The sequence below is a fragment of the Triturus cristatus genome, chromosome 8 (assembly GCF_964204655.1).
Source record: "Triturus cristatus chromosome 8, aTriCri1.1, whole genome shotgun sequence".
NCBI lineage: Eukaryota > Metazoa > Chordata > Amphibia > Caudata > Salamandridae > Triturus > Triturus cristatus.
In genome coordinates, this window is record NC_140591.1 from 1,407,331,944 (window position 1) to 1,407,356,144 (window position 24,201).

General features: G+C 41.7%; 1 protein-coding gene across 1 annotated transcript in view; it reads right to left on the reverse strand.

Moving 5' to 3' along the window:
• Nucleotides 1-24,201, reverse strand: part of LOC146805830 (uncharacterized) — a 497,986-nt gene that overhangs the window by 150,946 nt on the left and 322,839 nt on the right. The window contains exon 7 of the mRNA XM_085623825.1: nt 11,282-11,444. Coding sequence (XP_085479951.1) covers nt 11,282-11,444 — 163 coding nt within the window. The remainder of the gene's footprint in view (nt 1-11,281; nt 11,445-24,201) is intronic.

The following is a 24,201-nucleotide window of genomic DNA, read 5'->3' on the forward strand; positions in this document are numbered from 1 at the left end:
ATCGCACAGCGCAGTTCCAAGACACTGCAGACTGCGATGCAAGATTTTGCATCAGGGATGTGTCAGGCAATGGCAGTTTCAATGCATAGTTACAAGGAGATGCATCCTACTGAGTCAGTTCTGCCCAAAAGACCACGGCTAGGCACCTTCAGGCCCACTGCCAAGGATGAAGGACTAGGGTGGCACCACGTGGGGGCAAGAGTCACAGCAGGTAGATTCCAGATGCTGGGTTCAAGGTGGTTGGAGCCTTTTCTGTCTCGTGGGGTCACCCTGGTGGTGCTGGGTTCAAGATGCAGGGCCAGCCCTTTGCACTCAGGTAGCAGAGCAGCAGGGTGTCAGAGTAGCTGTCCTTTTTGCAGAGCAGCACAGCAGTCCTTCTGAGTTTTCTCCAGGTCAAGAGGAGAATTGAAGAGCTGGGTCTAAGGGTCCAATAGTTATACTTGGTGCCAGTTTTGAAGTAGGAGAAGGTTCTGGAACTTTCCAACCTGAGAGGTGTTCTGAATTTCCTGCCTCCATGCCATGAACCCAGCTTCTCTGTGGTCATAAAAGACTAGTGTCAAATCCTTTGTGATGTGCAAGTGTGCTGGTGACAGCTTCACTCCCCCTATCAAGTTCGCCTGGACCAGAATTTGCTATTGAAGGAACAGGCCTCTACCACCACCGATGCCTGCTTCCATGTCCTAAGCCTCCTGTGAAGGGTATTTCCCTCCCTCCCCCTGTCCACTCAGAAAACTCTTATTCAGACAGTAGTATTAAGTTGCCTGGATTATTGCAACGCTCTGCTGATCTCAGTGAATGAAGCATCTTTGAACAGACTACATGTGGTCCAAAATACCGCAGCCCGGCTTATCTCCAACGCTCCCTCCTGCACTTCTTCCCTTCGCCTCTGCAGAGCTTGCATTGGCTCCCATTGCACAAGCAGATCTGTTTTAAGATATGCTGTATTGTACACAAATCCCTAAATGGTAAAGGCCCCAGTTATCTGACAGACAAATGTACGAAACACCTGCCTCCCAGGAAACTTTGATCTGGCTCCAAATCTCTTCTTGTAGTTCCTCGCTGCAAAAAATCCCGGCAGGAAGTTAAAGCGTTCTTCCATTTAGCCCCGACCTACTGGAACCAACTACCCATCCAGCTACGGGAGTGTGCCGATCACCTGCAGTTCCGGAGGCTTCTTAAGATGGCACTGTTTTAATAAGTCCCTTCCCTGGCCGACAAAAGCAAAGTCCTAGCGCGGAGAGACCCCTTGAGGGGTGATACAAGCGCTTTATAAACCATAAATCAAATCAAGTCAGAGATGGCCTATCCTACTGACACCTATTCCCCCTTTATCTCACTGTCTGGGAGCAATACACAAGGGCCAACTGTCAGCTACAAGTTGTCATGTGACCCAGGAAACAGGCTGTAGGCATCAAATCAGAGTGAGACCACAGGGAGGCTTCTCACTTACAACTACAGGGTACTTTTCTTGACCCAACTGTAGAACACTGATTACCAGAGTTCCTCAAAACCGCATTGGTAGCATTCACCTTTAAAAAGGCTTTTATTCCTGAAGGGTGGTTCAGTTATTAAAGGATAGTTTGTGATCTCCCCTATCAGTTTTAACTCACATTTTCATACTCACTACACCACCCTACTTACTACCTTTCTTGCACTCATCATAAGGCATTTTTTCAACATAAGATCTCCTCTAAAGTGACCCCTCGGGGGACCTGTTAGGCATTGCAGTGCTGGACTGACGAGGAGCACCACCCTATGATGAAGCATGACATCCCCTTGGGGATGTGTGAGGGCAACATGAGACAGTCCTATTGACTGCCCCTGTGCCCTTGCACTAGTCAGACACAACCTGTCTAGATTCTTTCTCTTCGTCTCAAAGAACAGAAGCCTTATTTTTGTGATACCAAATGGTTGGGACAAGAAAATGCCAACTTTCTAAAAAAAAAAACATACAAAACAGTGATAGATGGAATGCTTTAATTGATCTCAGCCACTGGTAATCACTCGGGCTGCATACCAAGTCATCTTTATTTTGCACACCATGCCCCCTCAGTTCGGACCCAGATAAATGCAAGTCAGTCTTGGCCCTGCTCCAATAAGAACAGTCCAGCCTGAACTACCAAGACAGGCACACCTTGAACCGGAAGGCAAACAACCTAGGATAGGTTTTGCCCTAGTTATGGGCTCATCAGCCGGGTACAGCTTGGTTCCAGTGACATAGAGTGCATCGGACCCACTACTGGGCATACCCGTCCCACTTCGGGTGACACAATAAGTATACAAAACAGTGATAGATGGAGTTCTAGAATTAATCTCAACCACTGGTACCAGGCTGCAACACAATCAATCGTTATTTTGCACACCATGCCACCTCCGTTCGGACCCAGATAAATGCAAGTCAGTCTAGGCCCTGCTCCAATAAGAACAATCTCACCCGAACTTCCAAGCCAGGTCCTCCCTGAACCGGAGCACAAGCTTCCCAGGACCAGTTTTGCCCTAGTTATGGGCTCATCAGCCGGGTACAGCTTAGTTCCAGTCTACATAGTGCCAGTTAGCCAATCGCATCCCAAGATTAAGTTGCAGGAGCTTGTTAACTTATTGCTACCATTTTGTGTCACTATGGTCTGTGATTCTCCAAAGACAAGTTATAAAAACTTAGTTTGATAGATTGATCTAACCTCATTATCTATTCCTTACTCTTGGCTACGAGATAGCAATTGTTATATTTTTGTTATATTTGTGTCTTCTGAAAATGTCCTTTAATTATCAAGCCCTGAAGATGGTCTCATGTACGGCTGACACTGGAGACCGAAACATCAACGCAACATCCACTTCTTTCATATAATTGTTTGGCTCAATGTCCTAATTGCTATTTAACATATGTAATAGACTTATTACATGAACATTAAGAGTGGTTTGTGTATACATTGATCTAGGTTTTGCATATTGAGCCGCCTTCATCAGACATTTACATGATCGATGTATCATGGGTTTTTGTGTGATGGACCTTATGCTTCTTCAAGAATAATATGAAAATATTATTCTTTACGCTATGCATCTGTCTTTTCTTTGGTTTACACAAATGATAGTATGACTTTTTTTGATTCATTATTTTTCTATTAATTCATATTGTCACTCTTTAAGGCACATACAATTTAGCTTATTTTAATTAATGCATGGTCAGAGAAAACATTTGAAATTTGATCTTACCTATTAATAATGAGGCCATGTGAGATAAAAAAAAAGTATATTCTGGACGCCGAATCATACTTTGTCGAAAAGCATGAGTAGTCCCGTTTTCCCAGGTTTTGAAGGCGCCATCGATCTACCATGTCTAAATCATTTTTACAACTGGACAAGGCAATAGACACCTGTGGCTTATTTTGTTTTTGAGTCTTCTTAGAAGAGTCTACTGAGGGATACTGGAGAAAGTTAAAATCATCACCCCATATAATGGGGCCGGAAATGCAGGATAGGGCCTGTTTGAGCTGTAGCATTGGGAGAGAGTTATCAAGAACGGGTGCCTAGATTGTAGCAAAAGTAAGATTTGACTGGTTTAATTTTCCATGAAGAAACACCCATCTCCCTCCTGGGTCTGTCTGCATGGTTTTTACTTGGAATTGTACATGTTTACCAACATATATTCCTACCCCCTTCTGTGCACACCCCGCATTTGCTGAACAGTGAAAGCCTGCCCATTTCTTAAAAATGTTGCTTGCATCTGATATACTCCGAAAGTGGGATTCTAGTAGTAAAATAACGTAAGGGTTATATCCTCTGATCCAGCATTCAATTGCATGGGGCTTGCGCTTGTTGTTAAGATCGTTAGCATTAAAAGAAAGAATTGTGAGATTTTTTCATACTCATAGTTAAGCTATAAGAAAATGCCTATCAGCATTGTGGACCGGTCCTGTAGACACAACCCACGATCCTGCATCTCTCAGGACCCTATTGTTCACATTGGGGTAAAAAGAATTCTAAAAATGTGTATCTTGCGTCTACAGAAATGGACATCTAAAGTGCAAGAAAACAGCAGATGGATAGCTTTAACAGTAGCTATAATATTTAAAGTGACTAGTGATAGCATTGAACGAAAACCACAAGCATAAGCCGTAAAAGCATACCCTATGCCTAATACATAGCACACAATCAGAACGTTATAAAGTCGAAGGAAAGGATAGCTTAGCTTGTCAAGTGCAAAAAAAGGAATATCTGATTGAGTTTCATAGCAGCTGAGAAGAAAGATGCTTACACCATATATACAGTACGTATGATAACTAAAGTTGCTACTGCAAGCATATATCCAGACTTCATCAAAAATGTAAAAAGTGCCCCGTGCTTGATCGTGCTTCATCGCAAAGAGCCTCCAAATATATAATCCCTAAAAAACAGCAGTCTAGGGTGCAAATTTAGCAAGGATAAAAACAGAAAAAATGGAGCATCTGATTAAATTGCATAGCAGCTGGAAACTAAGGAGCTTACAGGATATATACAGTACTCATGATATCAAAAGTGGCTAATGCAAACATACTTTCGACCTGCATAGAGACTTTGAAAAAGCACCCCATGCTGGTTAATAAAAAACATCCAAAAGTAATACTTGAAGAACAGCGGTCTAAGATGCGTATGTATCGAAAATATCAACCCAAACCAGAAGCATATTATCGCCCTAGTACGTTTAACAAATTGAATATTCAAAAACACTTCTCTAAAAACCATTATACTTTTCAGAAAGGGGCATAAGTGTCATTACCTTCCTTGTTGGCTTAATCCTCATTATAAATGGCATTTCAAAATCGCACAACACCCCTCCCTTGAAGGATAGAATTATCCACTATTCCCCCTTCCACCCCTCTTTACTGGATGACGTCTTTTTGCATCCCAGTGCGCCCTCTGACTCGCCCTACGTCCACCCTTAAACTAACAGTATTCCTGCATTAGTCAGCCTTTTGCATGCTTAAGACAGGCCTTATTCTCACGCAGCAGACAGCTCTTCCAGGAGTGATTGAGCCTCGGGAGTGTCTGAGAAAATATAGAATTTGCCCTTAGCCAGTACTTTGAGCTTTGATTGCTGGACAATTGTTGCTTGAGCACCCTTAAAAGAGTCTATCATCTTGACGAAATATTTACGTCTGCGTGCTGAAGCTGAGGACATTTCCAAAAATATTTTAAAATGTTGAATCTCTGTAGTGGAGAAAGATCTGTTTGCTATCACAGTATTTAATATTTTTTCCTTTATTCTATAGTCCGAGAAGTTCAGTAAGAGTGTATGCCGAAATTTGTCGTTTAGTTGCTTCTGTGCTGGGACCCTATGAACCCTAGTAATTGTAAGGTCCCCTTGCAGCTCTGGAATTACTTTCCTCAGGAGTGATCCAGCCCATTCAACCATTTCCACAGTTTCAGAGCCTTCCGGGATTCCCCCTAGGCGGAGATTAGATCATCTGTTATAATTTTTTAAGTCCTGGACTTTTAGCTCCATCTGATTTTAGCTTTTGCTCAGAACTTGCATGTCTTGCTGCATGGCCGAGAGATTATCCTCTAGATCAGAGATATTACTTTCGTCCTCTACTAGTCTCTTGGGAATGTTGAATATATTCTCTTCAAGTTTGGCCAATCTTTCATGCAGCTGTGCATTCTCCAGTGACTTAGACACTTTGAAATCTCTGATCTCTTTTAGGATAGTTATTAAAAAAAATTTAATCAAATCATCTCTATTCATCCCACCTCCTGAGAACTTTGGCTCTGACTCAGACTCTATCAAACCATCAGTGGTTCCTTGACTACCACTCACTGTACCATGTGAGGGCTTCACTGCTCCCTGCTCGCTTTGGGTGGGAGGAACGACAATGCAACCAGTCTGCAAGAGATTTGTTGCATCTTGCGTTGGTAATTGTAATTGAGCTAGACCCATTGCCCTCTTGGGGCTGGCTTGCACAGAGTCTTTCGACTTAGTTGTGGTCTGATACGGTGGGACCTTCTGAAAGAGGGGGTATTGCGTGTGGGCCACGTCGGTCGCCATCCTCATCTTAAGTGTAGTAAATTTGATGTCACACAGTATTAGACCTCCCCGATATTTTCATACGGGTGACATTTGTTTTTTATTCTTCCAATTTTTAAGGGAAGATTTCACAGGAATATGGGATGTCGAGGGGTTTATGAATTTCAAATCTGACTGGATTGGGAATTCAAGGGAGCAAGGCACAAGAAATAAATATATATCCGCTTGGAATAGCTGGTGGTTGGAATGGAATGTAGTTTATATGGAATGGAATATCCTGAAACAGGGATAATATCTTCATTATATTATGGTTTTAAATGATTGAGTTATCAGGTTAATACCTGTAGAGAAGCTATGGTGCCAGGTCACATGTTAATCAGTGATTTGTCAAAGGGAAATTAAATATTTTGTCTAAAGGCTTTTGAAGACCTAAAAACAAGGTCATAAGTCAGAGTGTTAGCAGATATATAAAGGCAGCTATTAGCAAACGTCAGGGTGTAAACAAAGAAAAGCAGAGGCAAGATCTGCTTACTTGTGTACAGTCCTAGAAAAGAAAAAGATTGTGGTCTGTGCTTTGTGAAGAAAGTATGAAACCTGACCTAAACTTTCTAACTCTAACTTACGCCCATGAAAATGGGTTATTGGTTGAAGAAAGTGGAAGCCCCACTTAAGCCACACTCATAAACCGTGTCAAAGTGTAACACAAAAAGTCACTAAATTAACCAGTCTTTCACCCTCTGTTAACTTGGCAAAAAAGCAGTCAGGCTTAACTTAGAGTCAAGTTGTAAAGTATTTATGCAGCACGCAAACATTAATAAGGTGAAAACACACACAAGAAAAATACAAAACCATTTTAGAATAATAGAGTAAACATTCATAAAGCAAATGATACCAGACAAAAAAATTGAATCAGTAGAACCAGAGATATCGTATATTAAAGTTTTATGTGAAAATAGCACCAAGAAGCAGACAGCACAGTTATCTGGTCACAGTAGTCCGAGGAAAGTGACAAGTTCATACTGATGGCGTTGAAGTGCAGGGCAGATACAGGGACTATGTTCCTCCCAATGAAGAATCACTTTCTCAAGTCCAGTGCGAAGACTTCCATTTGCATTGGAGGAGACGTCTGTGATCGTTCGATTATCGCAGCTGTAGCACAAAGAGGCAGTGGACGCTGGAGCTTCACACTGGCAGCTGCCGCGGGCTGTCATTTCTGTTGCATGAAGCAGTCGTCGTGGATGGTTGTTGTCAGCGCAAAGAGCATGTCTCATCGGAGCTTCGCATAGGCAGTCGTCCTGAGTGGCAGACTATTGGCATAAACTGTCCCATTTGTTATCCTGAGGAACCCAAACTTCAGGATTTTAACTTCTTACTTCAGGAGGAGATCTTGCAGATCCTAGAAAAGGGTCCAGGACATCTTGGGGGCACTAACTTCAACAGAGGCCAGCAGAAGGGCTCAGGCAGGTCCAAGCAGGTCTAGCTGCAACTAGTCAGCTGGCAGTTGCAAGGAGGGCTCTGGAAGCTTGCTGTGCCCTTGTAGCTCACACAGGAGGTCAGCTACCTGACTGTTGGAGTCACTCTGTGTAGCTGGGAATCAAGGCAAGCAGTATCAACATTGCTTCTTCAGACAGCAAGGCAGTCCTTCCAGCAGCAGAGCAGTCATTCCTGTGACAGGACAGTCCTTCTTCTGAATCTTTCACAGGTCGAGGAGTGTTCTGATGAGTGGTTCTGAGGGTCGTTTTTTTATTTATGGTGCTGTCCTTCGTGTAGGGAATTCCCTGGCCTACCTCAAAATTGTTTCTTTTCGCTTGGTTCTGGTCCCAAACTGTCCATAGTGACAAAGGCAAGGGAAGGCCTGATGTCCGGTTTCTTTGTGTGTGCTGTGGGCAAGATCTTTTGAAATGTAATGAGAGCAGAGTACAGCTCCTCCCCAGCCATCCTGCCACAAAAACCTCCTTCCAGCTACTCCCAAGCTTCAATGTCACTGTCTGGGCTCCATACACATTCTTGATGGGGAAGCCATTTACCAGCCCAGGGGCCTGGAATCTCATAGAAAGGCCTCAGTAACTCTTGGCAGGATTTTAAATTACAATTAGAGTGTAAACAATGTATTTCTACTTTCTCCCAATCTAACATTAGCACCTAATTAATGTAATAAGGTAACCCAGTGTTAGTCTATTGGGTTGATAGGTTTAACAAAAGTGAAAAACAACTTTAGGAGTTTTTCACTGTCAGGACATGTAAATCTTAACGTCACACATCCTACTTTTTAAATATCATGCTCTCTACTGAGCCTTTATGGCCACCTTATGGGTGGCTTATAAGTATAAAAGGAAAGGTTTAAGCCTGCTAAATGGTTTATTTTGCCAGATTAAATTGGCAATTTAAAATTGCATTACGGGCTGCAGTGGCAGGCCTAAGACAGCTTTTAAAAGGCTGTCATAGTGAGTGGCACAATCAGTGCCATATACTAGCAGCTAACAAGTAAATTAAATGTACCAATCAGGTTTAAGTCAATGTTAACACGTTTTAGGGAGAGAAAACAAGCACTTTGCCACCGGTGGGCGGGGAAAAAGTACACAGTCTTGTAAGCCAAAAACAATGAGTTTATTGAAGAAAGGCAGAGGAAGGCAACAATCTGGGGTGAAAACCAAAGGAAATGATGGACGGAGTGTTGAACATTGCAAGCACTCACCCCCAGTCAACTGATCTGGGGTGACCCTGCAGAGAGAGGCAGGCTGAACACCCATCATTAGCAGCACTTTGAGAACAAATATGCTTTTTCAAGCTACCTATCTCAAATTAAACACATAATACACAAAATACATAATGGGTAATGTTTCATATGGTCTCATATTAGCAACTTGGGTTCTGGTGACATATTCAAATCACTAGGCCTTAGCCCTCGTGGTTTATGATTTTACCAGAACACTTTGATGGCATTATTGAATCATACAAAACAGTTATTTACACATTTATGCAGATTTGCAGAGCATATACTTTGATATCATTGTTGAATGTGTGGAGGGAAGCCCAGAATTGGTCATGATGCCCGTCCCTCAACACACCTTATACTCTGCACAGCTGCCTACATAGTTTATGCCATGACGTTTTTTCATGTATATTTGTTTTAACTAAACCTATTTAACCAAAACCTCCAGATTCCAAATGATTATATTTGTGCAGGAAGGTAAAAGCACATTGAAGAAGCCCTGTGATTATTTGGAATGATGATTTTCTGTCTAAATTTAAGGGTGCATACTATCTGTGAGACAACTTTGTTGCTCTCATGTCAATGTAGTATATTGTGGTAATAAACTCGGATATAACCTTTACGCTGTAGTATTAAATGAATGAGTGAGTGTTTATTAGTACAGTTACTCAAGCGTGTTATTGAGCTGCCATGGCATAAATATAACTATTATGATAATGGATACTTCAGCCATTTTCGTTCTGTCTCTGGCAAATGATAATGGATTCAAGGTAGGTGGAGGGTGAACGTTTAAAGAATGAATGGATTACTCAAAATGCAAACATTTGAAAGTAATGCACCAATTTTAGATATCCTCCTACTTTCTAAGGAGAGTCAGGAGATAGCCATAATTTTGAGGATATTCAATTGGCATATTTATTCCAGATACCTGTTGCCGTACATGCCAATAATGATAACATTGTGATCACAAGGGGGAAAACAGTAAATGGCTTCTCAGTTTTAAGCCGCTGTGCCCTAATGTTAAGAGTGTCTACCTAAAGAGATGGAAAGCTTCTTTTCATGCGAGTCAGAGAGAGATCTGTTCTCCGCTTTTACATGGAGAGTATTTCGATAAGGCTCATAGGATGAATATCTTATTGCTGATCACCCATACAAAAACAGTTTTCAATTTGTTTGTATAGGTCTATAAACTAAATCAAAATATTCAGTTTTTCTAAAAGTGTTATAGAACAAAGTGGGCCCTTTATTGTATGTCTGCCATCCTGACAGGTCAGCCAAGGTCCTAGCATTTTCCCTGCTTGGAGAAGACTGCCCACCATACTTGAAAATCCTCACCGGGCTAGTGTGATCTCTGTAAAAAAAAGTGCATGCTCAGGTTTAGTGGATGCATGTAGAATTTTGTTTATTGCTAACTGGGCTGTCATGTTCAGATGGTACACTGTTGATTGCTACGTGGGCCGCCATGTTGAGGCAGTCCACTCAGCATTCTCAAAGCGAGAAGATACACAGGTAATTTTTGTACCTGTGGAATAGGGAGGGATATTTCCTTCTTAGGACCAAAATGCCTCTGGAAGGTAAGCGACAATCGCTCCACCCTAAAGAGGGCAGTCTAACACTATTGTGAGACGTTGGTCCAGTGGCGGACAGACACTGCATCAAGTTTAGTTGTATAGTATACATATCTAATTAGGGCCTGTACTGATATAGTCTAACTGCCTCATGTTAGTCACATGTGATGGAGGGAAATGCTTAAAGCAAAGAACCTTATCTGTCTGGAATGCACTGGAGTGACATGTTGAATAGTAATATGTAAGTATATAATGCTTCATACAACAGGTAGGGGCTGCAGATAACAAGAGTTACTATAATCCAATTTAATGGCACATACTTTACCCAGGAAGGCTAAATTGGCCTTGCTGGTATTCCATATGTAACCTTTAGATCGCTGCATTTCTTAGCAGCGAGTATTTTACTCACTAAACTGTGCTGCCAGGCTATGTGTGTTTTCCCCAATAAATTATAAAATGAGACAAATATGAACACTGTATAGAAAGACTTCCCAAGATTCTCCTGTATATTTGCTCATAAATCTCAAGCAGGGTACCACGAGAATGACGAGTGTGATCTCTAAATTAATGTATAGTACAGTTTTCTACCAAGAGCATAAGGTTTACATACTATTTTATGAGAAGCAAAGCTCCGTGGATAAAAACAAATCAAATATGTCCATACATAAAATGTATATGAACATGCACTGTGTTGTTAATGAAGTCTAATGGAGAATCACCAGAATAAAAGAAGAACATATATTTTTTTTTACAAGAAATTGAAGTCTCAAGTTACTTATTTGGGAGATTAGTCTTTACTAAATACTGTATCACATTGTGTGCAACCCACTTTTACATTTGGGTAGGTGCTGAGCTTTTTTGTATAATACATAAAATGTCATTGGATTATAATCAAAACGTATGTGCAGCAAAATTATTTTTTCTTAGAATAATCTGTATTTTGACAGCGACATTTGCAAGCAGTTTCCATTGTAATCAAAGTATTAACAAATAATGGCATACCCCGAAATATGTCCCCTTCTTCAGAAAGGCTATTGTCTTTGGATGCAGCTCCCCAGTCTGCTTGCTGTGTGTCACCTTGGTCACCACTGCAGTGCCTGACAGAATCAGGTAGAAGTTCTGTGGGATGTGGCCTTGTCTGATGATAACCCTTCCAGGTCCAAAACTTTTAATTGAAACAAATGAAAAGAACATGAAGAGTGAACATTTTCAAACATCACATGCAAGGTTTGGTTTCGGTTCATTGTTCCCCGCCTATAGCGGCAAATCAAGCACTGAAACAGCCATTGTCAGAGTCCTGCCTGTGCTCAGTATTTGGATCCGTTTCTGGCAGAAGCCAGATTTATACGAGCTGTAAGGAAGTAAAACTTTATTTTTACAGACCTAGTTGAAATATAAATCTAGCTATTACCGCATTGATCTGCTAAGCACATAAAACACTTTAAAAGCTTTCTCAGGAGCCATGGGCATTTATTTCCATGATTTCTGATGAGGGCACCCCTGGCAGCTTTTAGTTTTTCATTTCTCCGAGGTACTGATGGGGGCACCCTTGGCAGGTTTTAGGTTTTGATTTTCTCCGAGGTACCGATATACTTCTGTTTACGAACTTCCCCTCGGGAATGATGAATGTCTGGAAAATGGACTGCCGAACCTGTTTTAATGGAAGGAGGGTGGTGAATTGGTATCTGCCTTACAAATATACCATTCTAGGAGGAAGGAAATACGAACAGAAACGCACACACACGGCACATATACAATCATGAATAATTCATGTTCAATCTCAGCTTCATTAGTAACAAAGCCCAACAGCTCTGACTGGGTGAGAGATTTAGGTCACCCCCATCAAGCAATGTGGAGAACTGCAGTCTTTGATCAGGAGGAAAGCTGCTCAGAATGCCTGCCACATTTATTACGTTTTCAAGCCCTATAAATTCTCAGAAGACAGAATTAGTCTATAATGAAAATAGAAACTGAACATTTAACTTCATCAAATCTTATTAGAAGGACAAGTTCGGATAGCACCAGGAAGATAATGTCATTTTTTGTAGGTTGAAGCTGTTATGTGTATTACAGATACATATTTATTCATTTGGGGTTATATTTGTATTTCTAATGAGAAAATAAAAAAATCGAGCAGTATTATTGAAAAAGCATAAATACAAAAATACAGTTCTGTATCTCAGGTATGAAACTGGGAGTTGTATAGTATGCAACTAGTCACACCGCATGAGTCTCCATCATGAGAACTGAGTATTATGCTCAAGGTGCAGTTTATGCTGTTTTCCCTGTGGGCTGCATTTTAAGGAAGAGGTTAACGACCTTCTCTCTTATACCGGAAGCACGTTCACTGTTAGAGTTGGATTCCTTTAAGGGAATGAGCCCTCATTTGATGGGGGTCTACCTTCATGCAAATGAGGGAATCCCATTTGTCCATGCCTTTGAGGAGATGCCAATTACTAAGATATGCATATGAGCAAAGTGGTTAGAAGGATTCCCAGCACATATAATCCTGCAATATTTACAGATTTTAATATAAAGTTATAACAGAAAATAACACCATAGATTATCTACACATCCAAGACACTTTAATAGCATTACAATATCATGCCTGTGGCCCTGAAAGATCAGGCTCAGGTAGCTGAATAAATAAACAAAATAATCACAGCTGTGTGGAGGACAAACTCTTTTTTGTGGAAGCACACAGCTTCTACCCAAATAAATACATGTACTTCATCATGTGGGCAGAATCAAAGCCCCTCTCTAGTGATGCTCACATAATTCCCTGAGGACAGCTGCAGTCATGACAGACCATACAACGGGACGAGGGATGAAATGCTGCGCCAGGGCCTTTGCAAGAGCTAACTGCACACCTTTCCGCTTTTGAAACTTGTTTTCAGCCTTTTAAAGAGGAGAGAAGTATGGTGGGACAATGACAGACTTCGGAATAGTGATCCGAACACTGCTATGCCAAACTGATATCCGTGATCCGAACAAGGAACAAGAGCCTGGCAAAGACCTGCAGGCTATAGGGAAATTCGCTCACATTCTCATGCATGGCTGTGCAAAAGAGAATTCCAGGAATTCCTCTAGGTCTGTGGTTCAAATGCAATAGGGTAATCGCTAGGATTATGTTGCCTCAACTGTCATTCACCTCCAAACGAAAGATAAATACCGGGCAATAGTGTCAGCAGGATTTCCCATTCATTAATGCTCCTTATGCATGCCACTAAAGGTAATCTTAACTATTATCATGAATCCTTGGGGGTGTCAGAATCTGTCTCTCCATCTCCCCTTCCCAGGTGACCTCATCCAAACCAGGCAGAGTGGCAAGTATCTTTGTTGTGCCTAAATTGGGTTATTAATGTGAAAGGAGGTACTTTTACAATTCAATACAAACAACCTGGTTTGGTCACTGCAGAGTTCTAAGTGAATCTCTACTTTAGCCCTGCTCAGGGCCGGACTGACTACCGGGCGTTTTGGAATGCTGCTGAGCTGGGGGCTGATTTCGTTGATGGTGACCTGCGTGTACTGAACGTAATTAATTTTGCTTTAATTATTTCGAAGTACACGCAGGTCTCCATGAACAAAATCAGCCCCCACCGCAGTGAAATCAGCGCCCTGCTCTGCAGAATTCCAAAACGCCCGGTAGTCAGTCCGGCCCTGGCCCTGCTAGCTGTGGCCCGATCAGCAGGCGGTTCACCCAAATAATGAGTGATAAGCAAGACAAAATAACAGTACATTTAGGAACACAACATATTAAACTTCCCAAACCAATTTAAAAAATCAAGGAAAATGTAAAAAGCAAACACACAAAAATAGTTCAAGTTAGAGAATGGGAACCAAAGATATGAGTTTAAAAACATGTAACGTAAAATGGTCAGAAAATGTTCATTGGAACAATGGAGATCCAAAAGTAGCGTTCAGCCTTTGAGTATTACCCATAAACAGTTATCCAGCTCCAGCACCAGAAATGAAAACACTATTACCAAACTGCTCTATCTCCTGTGAGACTGGTATGTATGTATGTTGTGTTTTTACAGTGTGAACCTAGCCAAAAGGCAGTGGAGCTCTATACAGGGTCAAAGCCAAAGATACTGTCAACATAATGATCGAAGAAGTAGCTGAGTGCTGTAGAAGCTGAAGTGTACTTTTACTGAACTATGACGTGGTGTTCTCTAAAGAGCTGCATCTTCAGCTCTTTACTAAATTAGAGAAGAATTGGGTTGGTCCAGCTGAAAACATTGATGTTGCTCCAGATCCTGAGTGTACAGATGGGAAAGTATTATTGCCTTCTTTTTGCAGTTCTTTTCTCCAGTATGAAGAGATCAAGGGTGTATCGTGGCTGTTGAGTATTGAGAATCACCAGAGATGGTGAGCTTGTCAGTCAGACAGATGGAGGTAAATCTCCTCCCACCACTCTATATGCAACCAGGGTCTATTCAGCTCAGGGCAGAGTAATCCAGGATGGGCCGGGCACACCTCAACCCCCTTAGAGGCTGCCTACAGGGAATGCACATCCTCTGTCTCTGTCACGCCAAAACCGGACAGTCAATCCACAAACAGGCAGAGGCACACAGGATGGTTGAACAAGAAAATAGCAAACACAAGGAGATGATGGACGGAGCGCTGAAACTTTTCAGACACCCCCAGCCACAGATCTAGGTTGAATCCATCATCATTCTTTAGCTCACTTCGCCACCTCAGTTCAGACCAAGCTATACGCAAATCAGTCTTGACCCTGTGCCTCATGGGAACAGTCCAGCCCGAACTGCCAAGCCAGGTCTTGCCTGAGCCGGAAACAAGCATCCTGAGACCGGTTAGCCAGGATAGCTTTCCACTGGAGTCAAGCTAACCTGGCTGATGAGGGCTGAAAGCCCGAAACCGGTCCTAGGATGCTTGTTTCCAGTCCAGGGAGGACCTCGCATGGCAGTTCGGGCAGGACTGTTCCCTTTGGGTGCAGGGTCAAGACGGATTTAGGCCCAGATTTCAGTACTGGGGTGAATGTATTACATTGTTCTGCATTCTGTCCATCAATTGTTTTTTTGCATTTGAACAAGAAAATAGCCACTTTTTAAAAGTGGTATTTTCAAACACACAATTCAAAAACTATCTTTACTAAAAGTTGTATTATTAAATTCTAAGTTCAGGGATACCAAACTCCATTTTTCTATCTTATCCCTATGAGAAGATATGCTTTGTAAAATGTTACAAAGCATTCTCCATTCTGTCCTATGAGGCAAGATAGCCTTTCAATAGTGAAAAACGAAATTGGCATTATTTCACTATCAGGACATGTTACACACATCAGTACATGTCCTACCTTTCCATACGCTGCACACTGCCTAGGGGGGTACCTTGGGCTTACAATTGGGGTGTCCTATATGTAAGAAAAAGGAAGGTTAGGGCCTGGCAAGTGGGTGCACGTGCCAAGTTGACATGGCAGTTAGCAAACTGCGCACAGGCTCCGTAGATGCAGGCCTGAGACATCTTTTCAGGGCTACTCATGTGGGTGCCACAATCAGTGCTGCAGGCCCACTAGCAGCATTTGATTTACCAGCCCTGGCATCAAAAATACAGGAGGTAGAGACAAAAAGTCAGGGGAAACCACGCCAAGGATGTCAGGTCCAACAATCGTAATACGGCCCCAGGTGGCAATCATGGGCCAATGGACACACACTGGATCCTACATGCATTAACCAGGTACCCATACATTAAAGAGTGAAAGGTGATGTTTTAAAAATACTTTTAAGCTTTTCTGAAACAGGTCAGGTATGTATAATCCCTTTTTCTGCATGTGCGGTAGTGTCATCAAGGGAATGCCCAAAGAAAATAATGCGTCGAGTTGTCACTGTGCTTCATTGTACAGAGGCGATTGAGAGCAATATGCCTCTCCCCGGAGCTGTGTGTAGCCTCAAGAATTCTCCCGGCCTACCATAGATATGAGGATGGTCACTGAGTAAATGCCTGGGAATTTGTTGAGCCCAGAGGGTGGACAGATAGTGTTATATCAGCAGTTATGAACGGGGGGCCAAACTGTCACCTCACCTACATCAATCCACCCAACTAAGCCCCATCAAAGATGAATGGCTAATACCAACCACCCAATTCTATTATTTCTGTGTTTAGGCAGGCAGAGGAACGAGAAATGACATCTGGATAGTGCGCCCACCACCTCTAGCACTGCCTTGCATTTGGCATCCAGTTGTTGTGTAACTTCTGTTAACAGATCCACCACGATTAAAAGGGCATTCGTAATGAGGCTGTATGTATAAATATTATTCTACCACATAACCTATCACCCATTCAACATGAGGTTGTTTTTGATGGAGCAAATGGAGAAATTAGGGATTGGATGAGTATTGAAAATGTATCAAATAATGTATTATAATTTTAGCTTCATCAATGAATTAAAATGAGTGATCCAGGGCAAATCTCCTCACATTTGTATGCCTGAAACTGTAAACATGTGATTAAATATATGTTGTAAAAGTGTGTTTCTAATAAATCCCATTTGCGTGTTCCCAGCATCCCACTGACCACACCATGTCTTCTGTAATCATGATTCCCACAGATGCACACACACACAAACAAACCATACATACTATTTTATGAGCCCTAGTTATATTCGAGATGCTCCTGTTGCAAAAACATATTATGTGGAATGTGTAGTACTGCTTCTTTGAAATTAAGTCCACACTACAGCAAATGCCTAAAATAAATAAAACAAATGCAAGCTATACAGCCTACAGTATGAGAAAGGGAGAAAAGGTTCTTCGGTTGAAGAAACAGGCGGAATCCAGAATCACAGCCTTCTGTTGAATTACAAAGAATTGTTATCATGTTCCTGGCCAGAAAACCCATTAGAAAACCTATTATTTCCGACACGCATGTGGGTAAACTCTGTGGCAAACTCAAAAGATGCCGAATACAGTTTTATGCAGTGAGGGATGAGAGGAACATATTGGAACAAGTAAGTCTCGTTTGTGTGAGGAGAAAACTCTCCTTTTGCTGTTTCCGCATGAACAATTGTCCTTTGAAAATCCCAGATTCTTGAAATGTTTATTTTATGTTTCTTTTTATTAGCACCATCCTCTCTTGGATGGGATTTGTATTGTAATCCTTTGGTCAGTCATTTGTTCAGCTGCAGCCAGCAGCACCAACTGCGTGGTTGTGATGTGCACCATCGCCAACACTGGAATGTCAGCGCAAGAACAGCTGTGCATTGTTCTTATTCTGCAGTGAAACCCATTGATGCAGAATAGTGTCTTGGAATTCAGTGGCCCAGTGCTCTAAGGTACAGCCTAACTGCTCTCTAGGCCTGAGTGTGATATTTCTCATGTTGCTGGCCCACATTCTCTGCTTTCGTCTACATGCTTGCAGATGTTGCAAATAGGCCAGATGTGCAACCTGGCACTGGAGGATGGATAGGCCCGCGGTACCTATGTTCTGCTCAACGGTGAATACACTCTGCTTGTGTCTAGAGCACAAACCTTTAATCTGTTTTATCTTTCACTGTTTTTAGGGTGTGACCACAGAGTCAGACATCTATGACTGTCAGAGTAAATGAGTACATGGCACAGTGCAAATGTTTACGTTTAAGTGAAGTGAATACAGTCTCTTTCTGCCTTACAACTTTAAATGCACGGAATAATGGTTTGCCTGACGTGTTGGTTTTGCCAAATGCTTGCTTAATTTGTGACTCCAGGAATTCTTCTCTGCCTGAAGCACAGCAGTGAAACTTCATTCCTGGTTGCTGCAGTTCTGCAAGGAGATGAAAGTATTTTGTGCCTACCACCAACTGTGCTGCTCTTCTGAACACTATCTGATTGCATTGCTGAGAAAAGCAATTTTAAAATATTCTTTAGAAATGAATCTTGTTGTGTTTCTGCCTCCTGTAGGCACTGAGCATCCTCTAACAGCAAGTATGATTTTTTAAAGGTATCCAACTAATTAGCACATGCTAAAAAAAGAAGTATGTTCTTGCAGGGCCGGCTTTAGAACTGGTGGCGCCCTGTGCAAAAATGCTTCCTGGTGCCCCCCACCTCCCCACAAATGACCACCTCGCCACAGATTCCCTCACTATCACCATTTAAAAACGCCCCCCAAGTCTCCATAACCACTGTCTCTTAGATTCATTTAGTTTTATAGCGCCACTCATACCAGTTTAAGGTGTCAGAACGCTTTACATCACAAATACATTGCACAATCATACGTCTATAAATCAGTGTATAGGATATGTTACATATGACAGAGGCCTACAAGGTGTAGGAGTCACATGGCATCCATACTGGTAGGCGCTTGGTCTCAAAAAGCACCAATTCAGAATGTAAAATGTAACATAAGAATTAATTTCTACACAAAATGAACCCTTTTTACGTCGAGCCTAGAGCAGCGCACATGCGCTGCATGCGAGACTTTTAATAAGGGGCTTCAGAAAGCTCACCAAGCTCACCACACGCTTGTGCGCACTCTTTTTTCGCACGCACTATTGGGCTTTGCATGCGTCTCTGTCTCTTTATCTCTCCTCATCTTCTGCTTTGTCACTCCCTCTCTGTGTCTCACACTCTCGCCGCCTCTCTCGTGCATCTTCTCTCCTGGCACGCGCCCCTCCTTACTGTATGCAGATTCCCAGCAGCTGAGGTCATTGCTGGCAGACGGGAGGGGTGGCGCGATCAGTCTGCCGACTGCAGCCAGCAAGCAGTCAGGGCTGGTACAGTCCTTCTGACTTGCTCTTCCTTTTGTGGCCTCTTAAATTTGGGGCATCAGGGGGACCACAGTGCTAGTTAGGATTGGTGTCAGCTACAGGTAATTGACGTCCATTTTGATGAGAATGGGTCAATTACTAGAAGCCCTTCAACTTTGTTTCAGAGGCCGTTATTAAATTAGTGGACCAGCAGTCAATGATGTAATTACCAGCAGCTATTTAGCCGCATGGGTCTTCCCCAGACAGGTCACCTTTAGCAGTGGATGAGGGCTGATCGCTCTCTCATTTGGGGTGCTCTCTTCTCGGCGTGGTGTCAAAAGCTTCTACTGCAAACACAAAGCTCGCTGGGGCCGGCGAATGAGCGGCGCTTGTTAAAGTAGTTTCTGTTGAACCCCTTCTGAAACCTTTTCGGCGCACTTGAACAGAAATGTCCATAATGATGAGTGGTGATGGGAGAGTGAGGGGGTCTTCAATTTAGGTCAGCGAAATTGAACCATGAAGCAAAGCTTTGCAACATTTCAAATGGAACTGCCCGTTTATTTCTGCAGTTTTTACGGAGCAAACAAGAGTGCTTTATATTATCACTATATTACATCATCACACAAGTTCAGTCTTTTGGCAAGTGGAGGGTTAAGTGATTTGCATTGAATCTCAGGATGTTGAGGGATGCCGAGGCTTGAACCCTGTCCCGCAGTTTTAAAGTCTGCCTTTAAGCAGTTGAGCATGAGGAGAGCCTTTCCGCCACTGTATAAACAGACAAGCATGCTGCTGCTAATTAAAACAAGAATTGGCATACCCAGTAGGTCTCGCCTTTGGGACCTTATAAGTGTTTAGCCATGCAAGAGTTGATGTTGTTGCACCAAGGATATTGTGCTGGAGAACTAAACACTTAAAAGGTCCCAAAAGCGTGACCTACTGGCTATGCCACTGCTTGATGCTATATAAGGATAAGGAAACACTGGGCAAAAAAACATGTAGCTGTAATATATTACTTGCAGTTGACAGTTAATAGCTCACTGCTCCATATTAGGATTTTTATTTTTAAACTGCAAGTAACATAAGGATCTCTCTGACAAAAGTGATAACCCATTGACCTATTCATATTATATGCACTTTGTGATGTGAATAGGACACGTTCTTTTCAGCAGGCATATTAGCCTTCTGCGCTATGATGAGTCAAAACTTCCACTACCAGACAAAGCTCCAGGCTGTCTCCAGGAAGAACATTAATCACCAGTGCTATGGTGACTTTTTTATAGATGCTTGAAAATTGCTGGGACAAGGAACGTGGCATCTGGTGTTTTTAAAACAATAAAACATGATGCACCCATCCCAAGTCAGCGCCCGGTGTGGTGGCACCGATCACACCGCCCTAAGCCGGCCCTTTGTTCTTGGATAAATGCCTAGGGAATAGTTCAAGTGTAAGATAGTGATTTCTAGGGGGTGTCATTCAGGTAAAACTGCTTTAATCATAAATATTTTCATTAATCTCACAACAATATCTATCCCCAATTGTGCCTGGATGCACTATGTGCCAGAGTGTCTAAAATACAGCTGCCCCAGCTGCAAAGATCCCAGAGTGATGCGGTACAGCTGATCCTAGATCTTAAGTCTATCAAAGCAGCATCACTTCACAGAAGCCAGGTGATCCCTACACAGGCTGTTAGTTCAAGAGAGGATTTGCTATACAGCTTAGGATTTGGGGGCGTGTACAATAATATATATATTCATCTTCGGGTCAGAGATCTGAGGTATGCACATCTCCATCTGGTTGATGGCCAAAAAGCTCCACAGAGCTTTCTCCTGCCAAAGCTCTACCAAAGCCCTACTTGTTGAAATCACTCAAGTTACAACTGTGCCATGGGAATCATTGTTCTAGAAATCCTTAATTCTTCTGCAAATCATTGTATCCAATATGCCTAAATCATTTGGTAATGTACATTTATATAAGTTCATGCAGTTTGCTGCATGACTACGGTTTAGTATCTCTGGTCATAGATTCCCATTGACAAAGAAAAAGAAAGTTGTAGAAAACTATCGATGACTGACAATCCAGTTGCTCTATGAAAAATAACTTGCAGTGTATCACTTAAACAAGATTTCAGTTTCTTAATAATTTTAGATTGTAATAGTGTTTCTATGGTGCTTACTATCCCTGATGAGGCATTATAGAGCTTTTTTGCTAGTAACACACTTCTCCGGAACCAAAAAGGATTAGTGGTGGTTGCGATAGGGAACTGTTAATTTGAGCAGTGGATATGTGAGTCTGTCAGTTGAATAGAATAGGATGATGGTGGGATAGAAACGGGAACAGTTTAGAAGGTTTAATTCATGAGATCATAGTAGTAATACCCCTGACAAGGTGTCAATCTCTTTTCAGTGAGTAGCATGCTTCTATGGAACCCAAAGAGGATTAGTGGTGGGTTAGTATAGGGAAATATATGTTAATTTGAGTGGTGGATATGTGAGCCTGTTAATAGGATTGAATAGGATAATGGAGGAACAGAAGAGGGAAGAGTCTAGAAAGGGTTTATTTGGAGATCATAGCAGCAGTAGGAGGTTTAGGATGAGTAGAGGGGAGGAGGGAAGAGTCAGAGGGAAGGGTTTAGAAAGATTTGTTTGGGAGATGATCGTGGTAGAGGCTACTGGCGTAATCAAGTTCAGGCAGAACAAGAGAGTAGTAGATTGAGGTTTGAAATGAGTCAGAGAGTTTAGGTAGAGCATATATTGAACGAGATATAGAGTGGTACATTGGAGATGCTGAAATAGGGGTAAAGTAATAAATATAAAGATACATAAGTACATGGAAGGTACATATGTTTAAGTAAGGTAATATGTCTAGATTTAAGTTGTATTTAATACACTCACGTCTTCAAGCGATGCTGTACGTTAAGCTCATTTTTGGGTTTTTATATGTATTTGTTTTATTTAATAGTGAAGCAACTGTAGATGAATAGTTATGCTAAAAATGTACTTATTTATGCAGCGACTTATTATACATTATAAACATAGAATGCTATAGCCATAAGTAATATGTACATCTGTTAAGCAAAACTAAGAAATATCTATATATTTATAAACATGATTATTATTACGGCTCCTGGTATTTTTTTTTTAAACATTTCCGTCTATATTTATCCGTATTAATTTTTGGGACATTGTATCTGTACTGATCTACTTTTATTTTTGTTGCAAGCAAAAGAAGATGCGGCAGCTAGTATTTTTCTGCATTTATTTAAATAGACAATGCACACTTGCACTCAGGTTGTTAGAGGTTTAGATATATTTATAGACACGCAAAATTAGGTAAACACAATACGATTGGAAATTTTAAAAAGAAAAGGCACTCATGTAATTTTGGAGTGATCATGCATTTCCAAACTAGCCATGAGTGCAGTCAAGGTTTGTTCACACCCACTTGGGTTGTTGGTGGCATTGTTCTGGATACTTCATTCACTGGAATGGTTATAGCTTTGGCATGTTGGGCACAGCCATCCCACAGCTGTTTCTGAAATTGGAGCGTAATGGTAAGCGCACTTTAATTATTGGAAGCAAATGTCTTCCCTGTCCTCTTAGACAAGATGTGTGAATTAGTAATACTGATTAGGTCTCACTTGTGCAGCTGTCTGCAAGGTCCTATTGTTACTCCTTCTTTAAAATATATATAGAATAAGCTTTGTATCCGCCTACAAGAGTGTTTTTTTCTCACCACATGCCATTGGCCGTTTTGTGCTTAATTGCACCCTCTAGAAAGGGCTTCCATCGAAATGCACGAGGAATCTTAAAAGCGCATTACCACTAAAAAGTATACTAAATCATTAGTGTTTGTCATATTAAGTTCCTTATCTCCTATGTGTGTTATATGCAGAAAGGCATCCTTTGTTTTTTCCAAGTAATGGCAAAGCCAGAAGGACTAGCTTTAATGTGCTGAAAAGCATTTGTATATGCAACACATGCAAATAGCAATTGTTTGTGCCTATATTTGCTCAATAAAGCCGACCTATTGGTGCTACGACGTCTGCCCCAAAGTCCCCACCTGCCCTTCTGTGCCCCCATCGATCTCTTTGACCCCCCCATAAAACAAAAAACTAAGGTTGCTGGGGCTGCAGCTGATGTCCTGGGGTGTTTTCACACATCTGTTTTTTTTTACGCTCGTCTTTGTAAAGGGCGGAGTTTTTGCATGAGCCTCTTAAGAGAGAACTCTCAGTATGGAGCAGCTAAGTTTGGGTGGGCTGTATTCCCCTGATTATTGCTACCTGCCTTGTGGTCTGTCTCCACACTTTAGATTGTGGTTGTTAGCATTGTAGCTTTCAGTATACCCTATGCCCGTTGTGGGACCGTTCGAGAATCGTTACAGTTAATGGGCACAGAATACATTTTCTCCTCTGCGTACTCCATTACTGGAGAACATTCTGCAATACGGAATTTGTACCGACTTTCTGTGCAGAGGGGAAATGAGCTGCTAATGCGCAGTATAACCCTTTCAGTCTGCAGGTTTGTAGTTACAATATTTCCCTCTGATTCCTTCTGCTTGGGGGTGGAAAGACATAATGCTCCAGGCTGCACTTGTTCATCCTTCTCCAGAGCGGCAGTTTGATCGCAGCGATTTCAGATTTCACCTGGCCATTTCCGTTGGCAGTATTTTTCTGTTTCTATTTATAAATACAGACAAAGGAAAACACGTTTTTCATCTGTATTTATATGCAAAAATCTGTTGAAATGGAAGACCTAGGGCCTTAATTATTATACACATTTATACAAAGGAATAAACATATATAGGTACACATATACAATCCAAAAAACTGCTTATATACACAGGGATTTTCTGTATGTTTATGGTTGAGTATGGTGGTTATGTTGGGAACAGCTAACTCTTGAGTAGTCTTCTGAAGATAAGGTAGTTATCTGTGTATCTTATGTTTGGGTTAAAGAGTTCCATAGTTTGGCTGCTTGAACAGAGAAGGATGTGCCACCTATGGTTTTTTTTCTTGTATGGTGAGATTTTAAAGGGAGATCGCAATCTAGAGCGAAGGTTCTTTTGTTGAATGCATTTGGTGATTTTATTCCTGTTGAAGAGTGACCCTGTTCCATATATTGCTTTGTGGGTGATACAAAGCAGTTTGAATGTGGATCTTCTGGCAACCGATAACCAATGTAGGGCCTTCAAGGCAGGGTAAATGTGGTATTGTGGCTTTATATGTAAGAGTAGTCCAGCAGC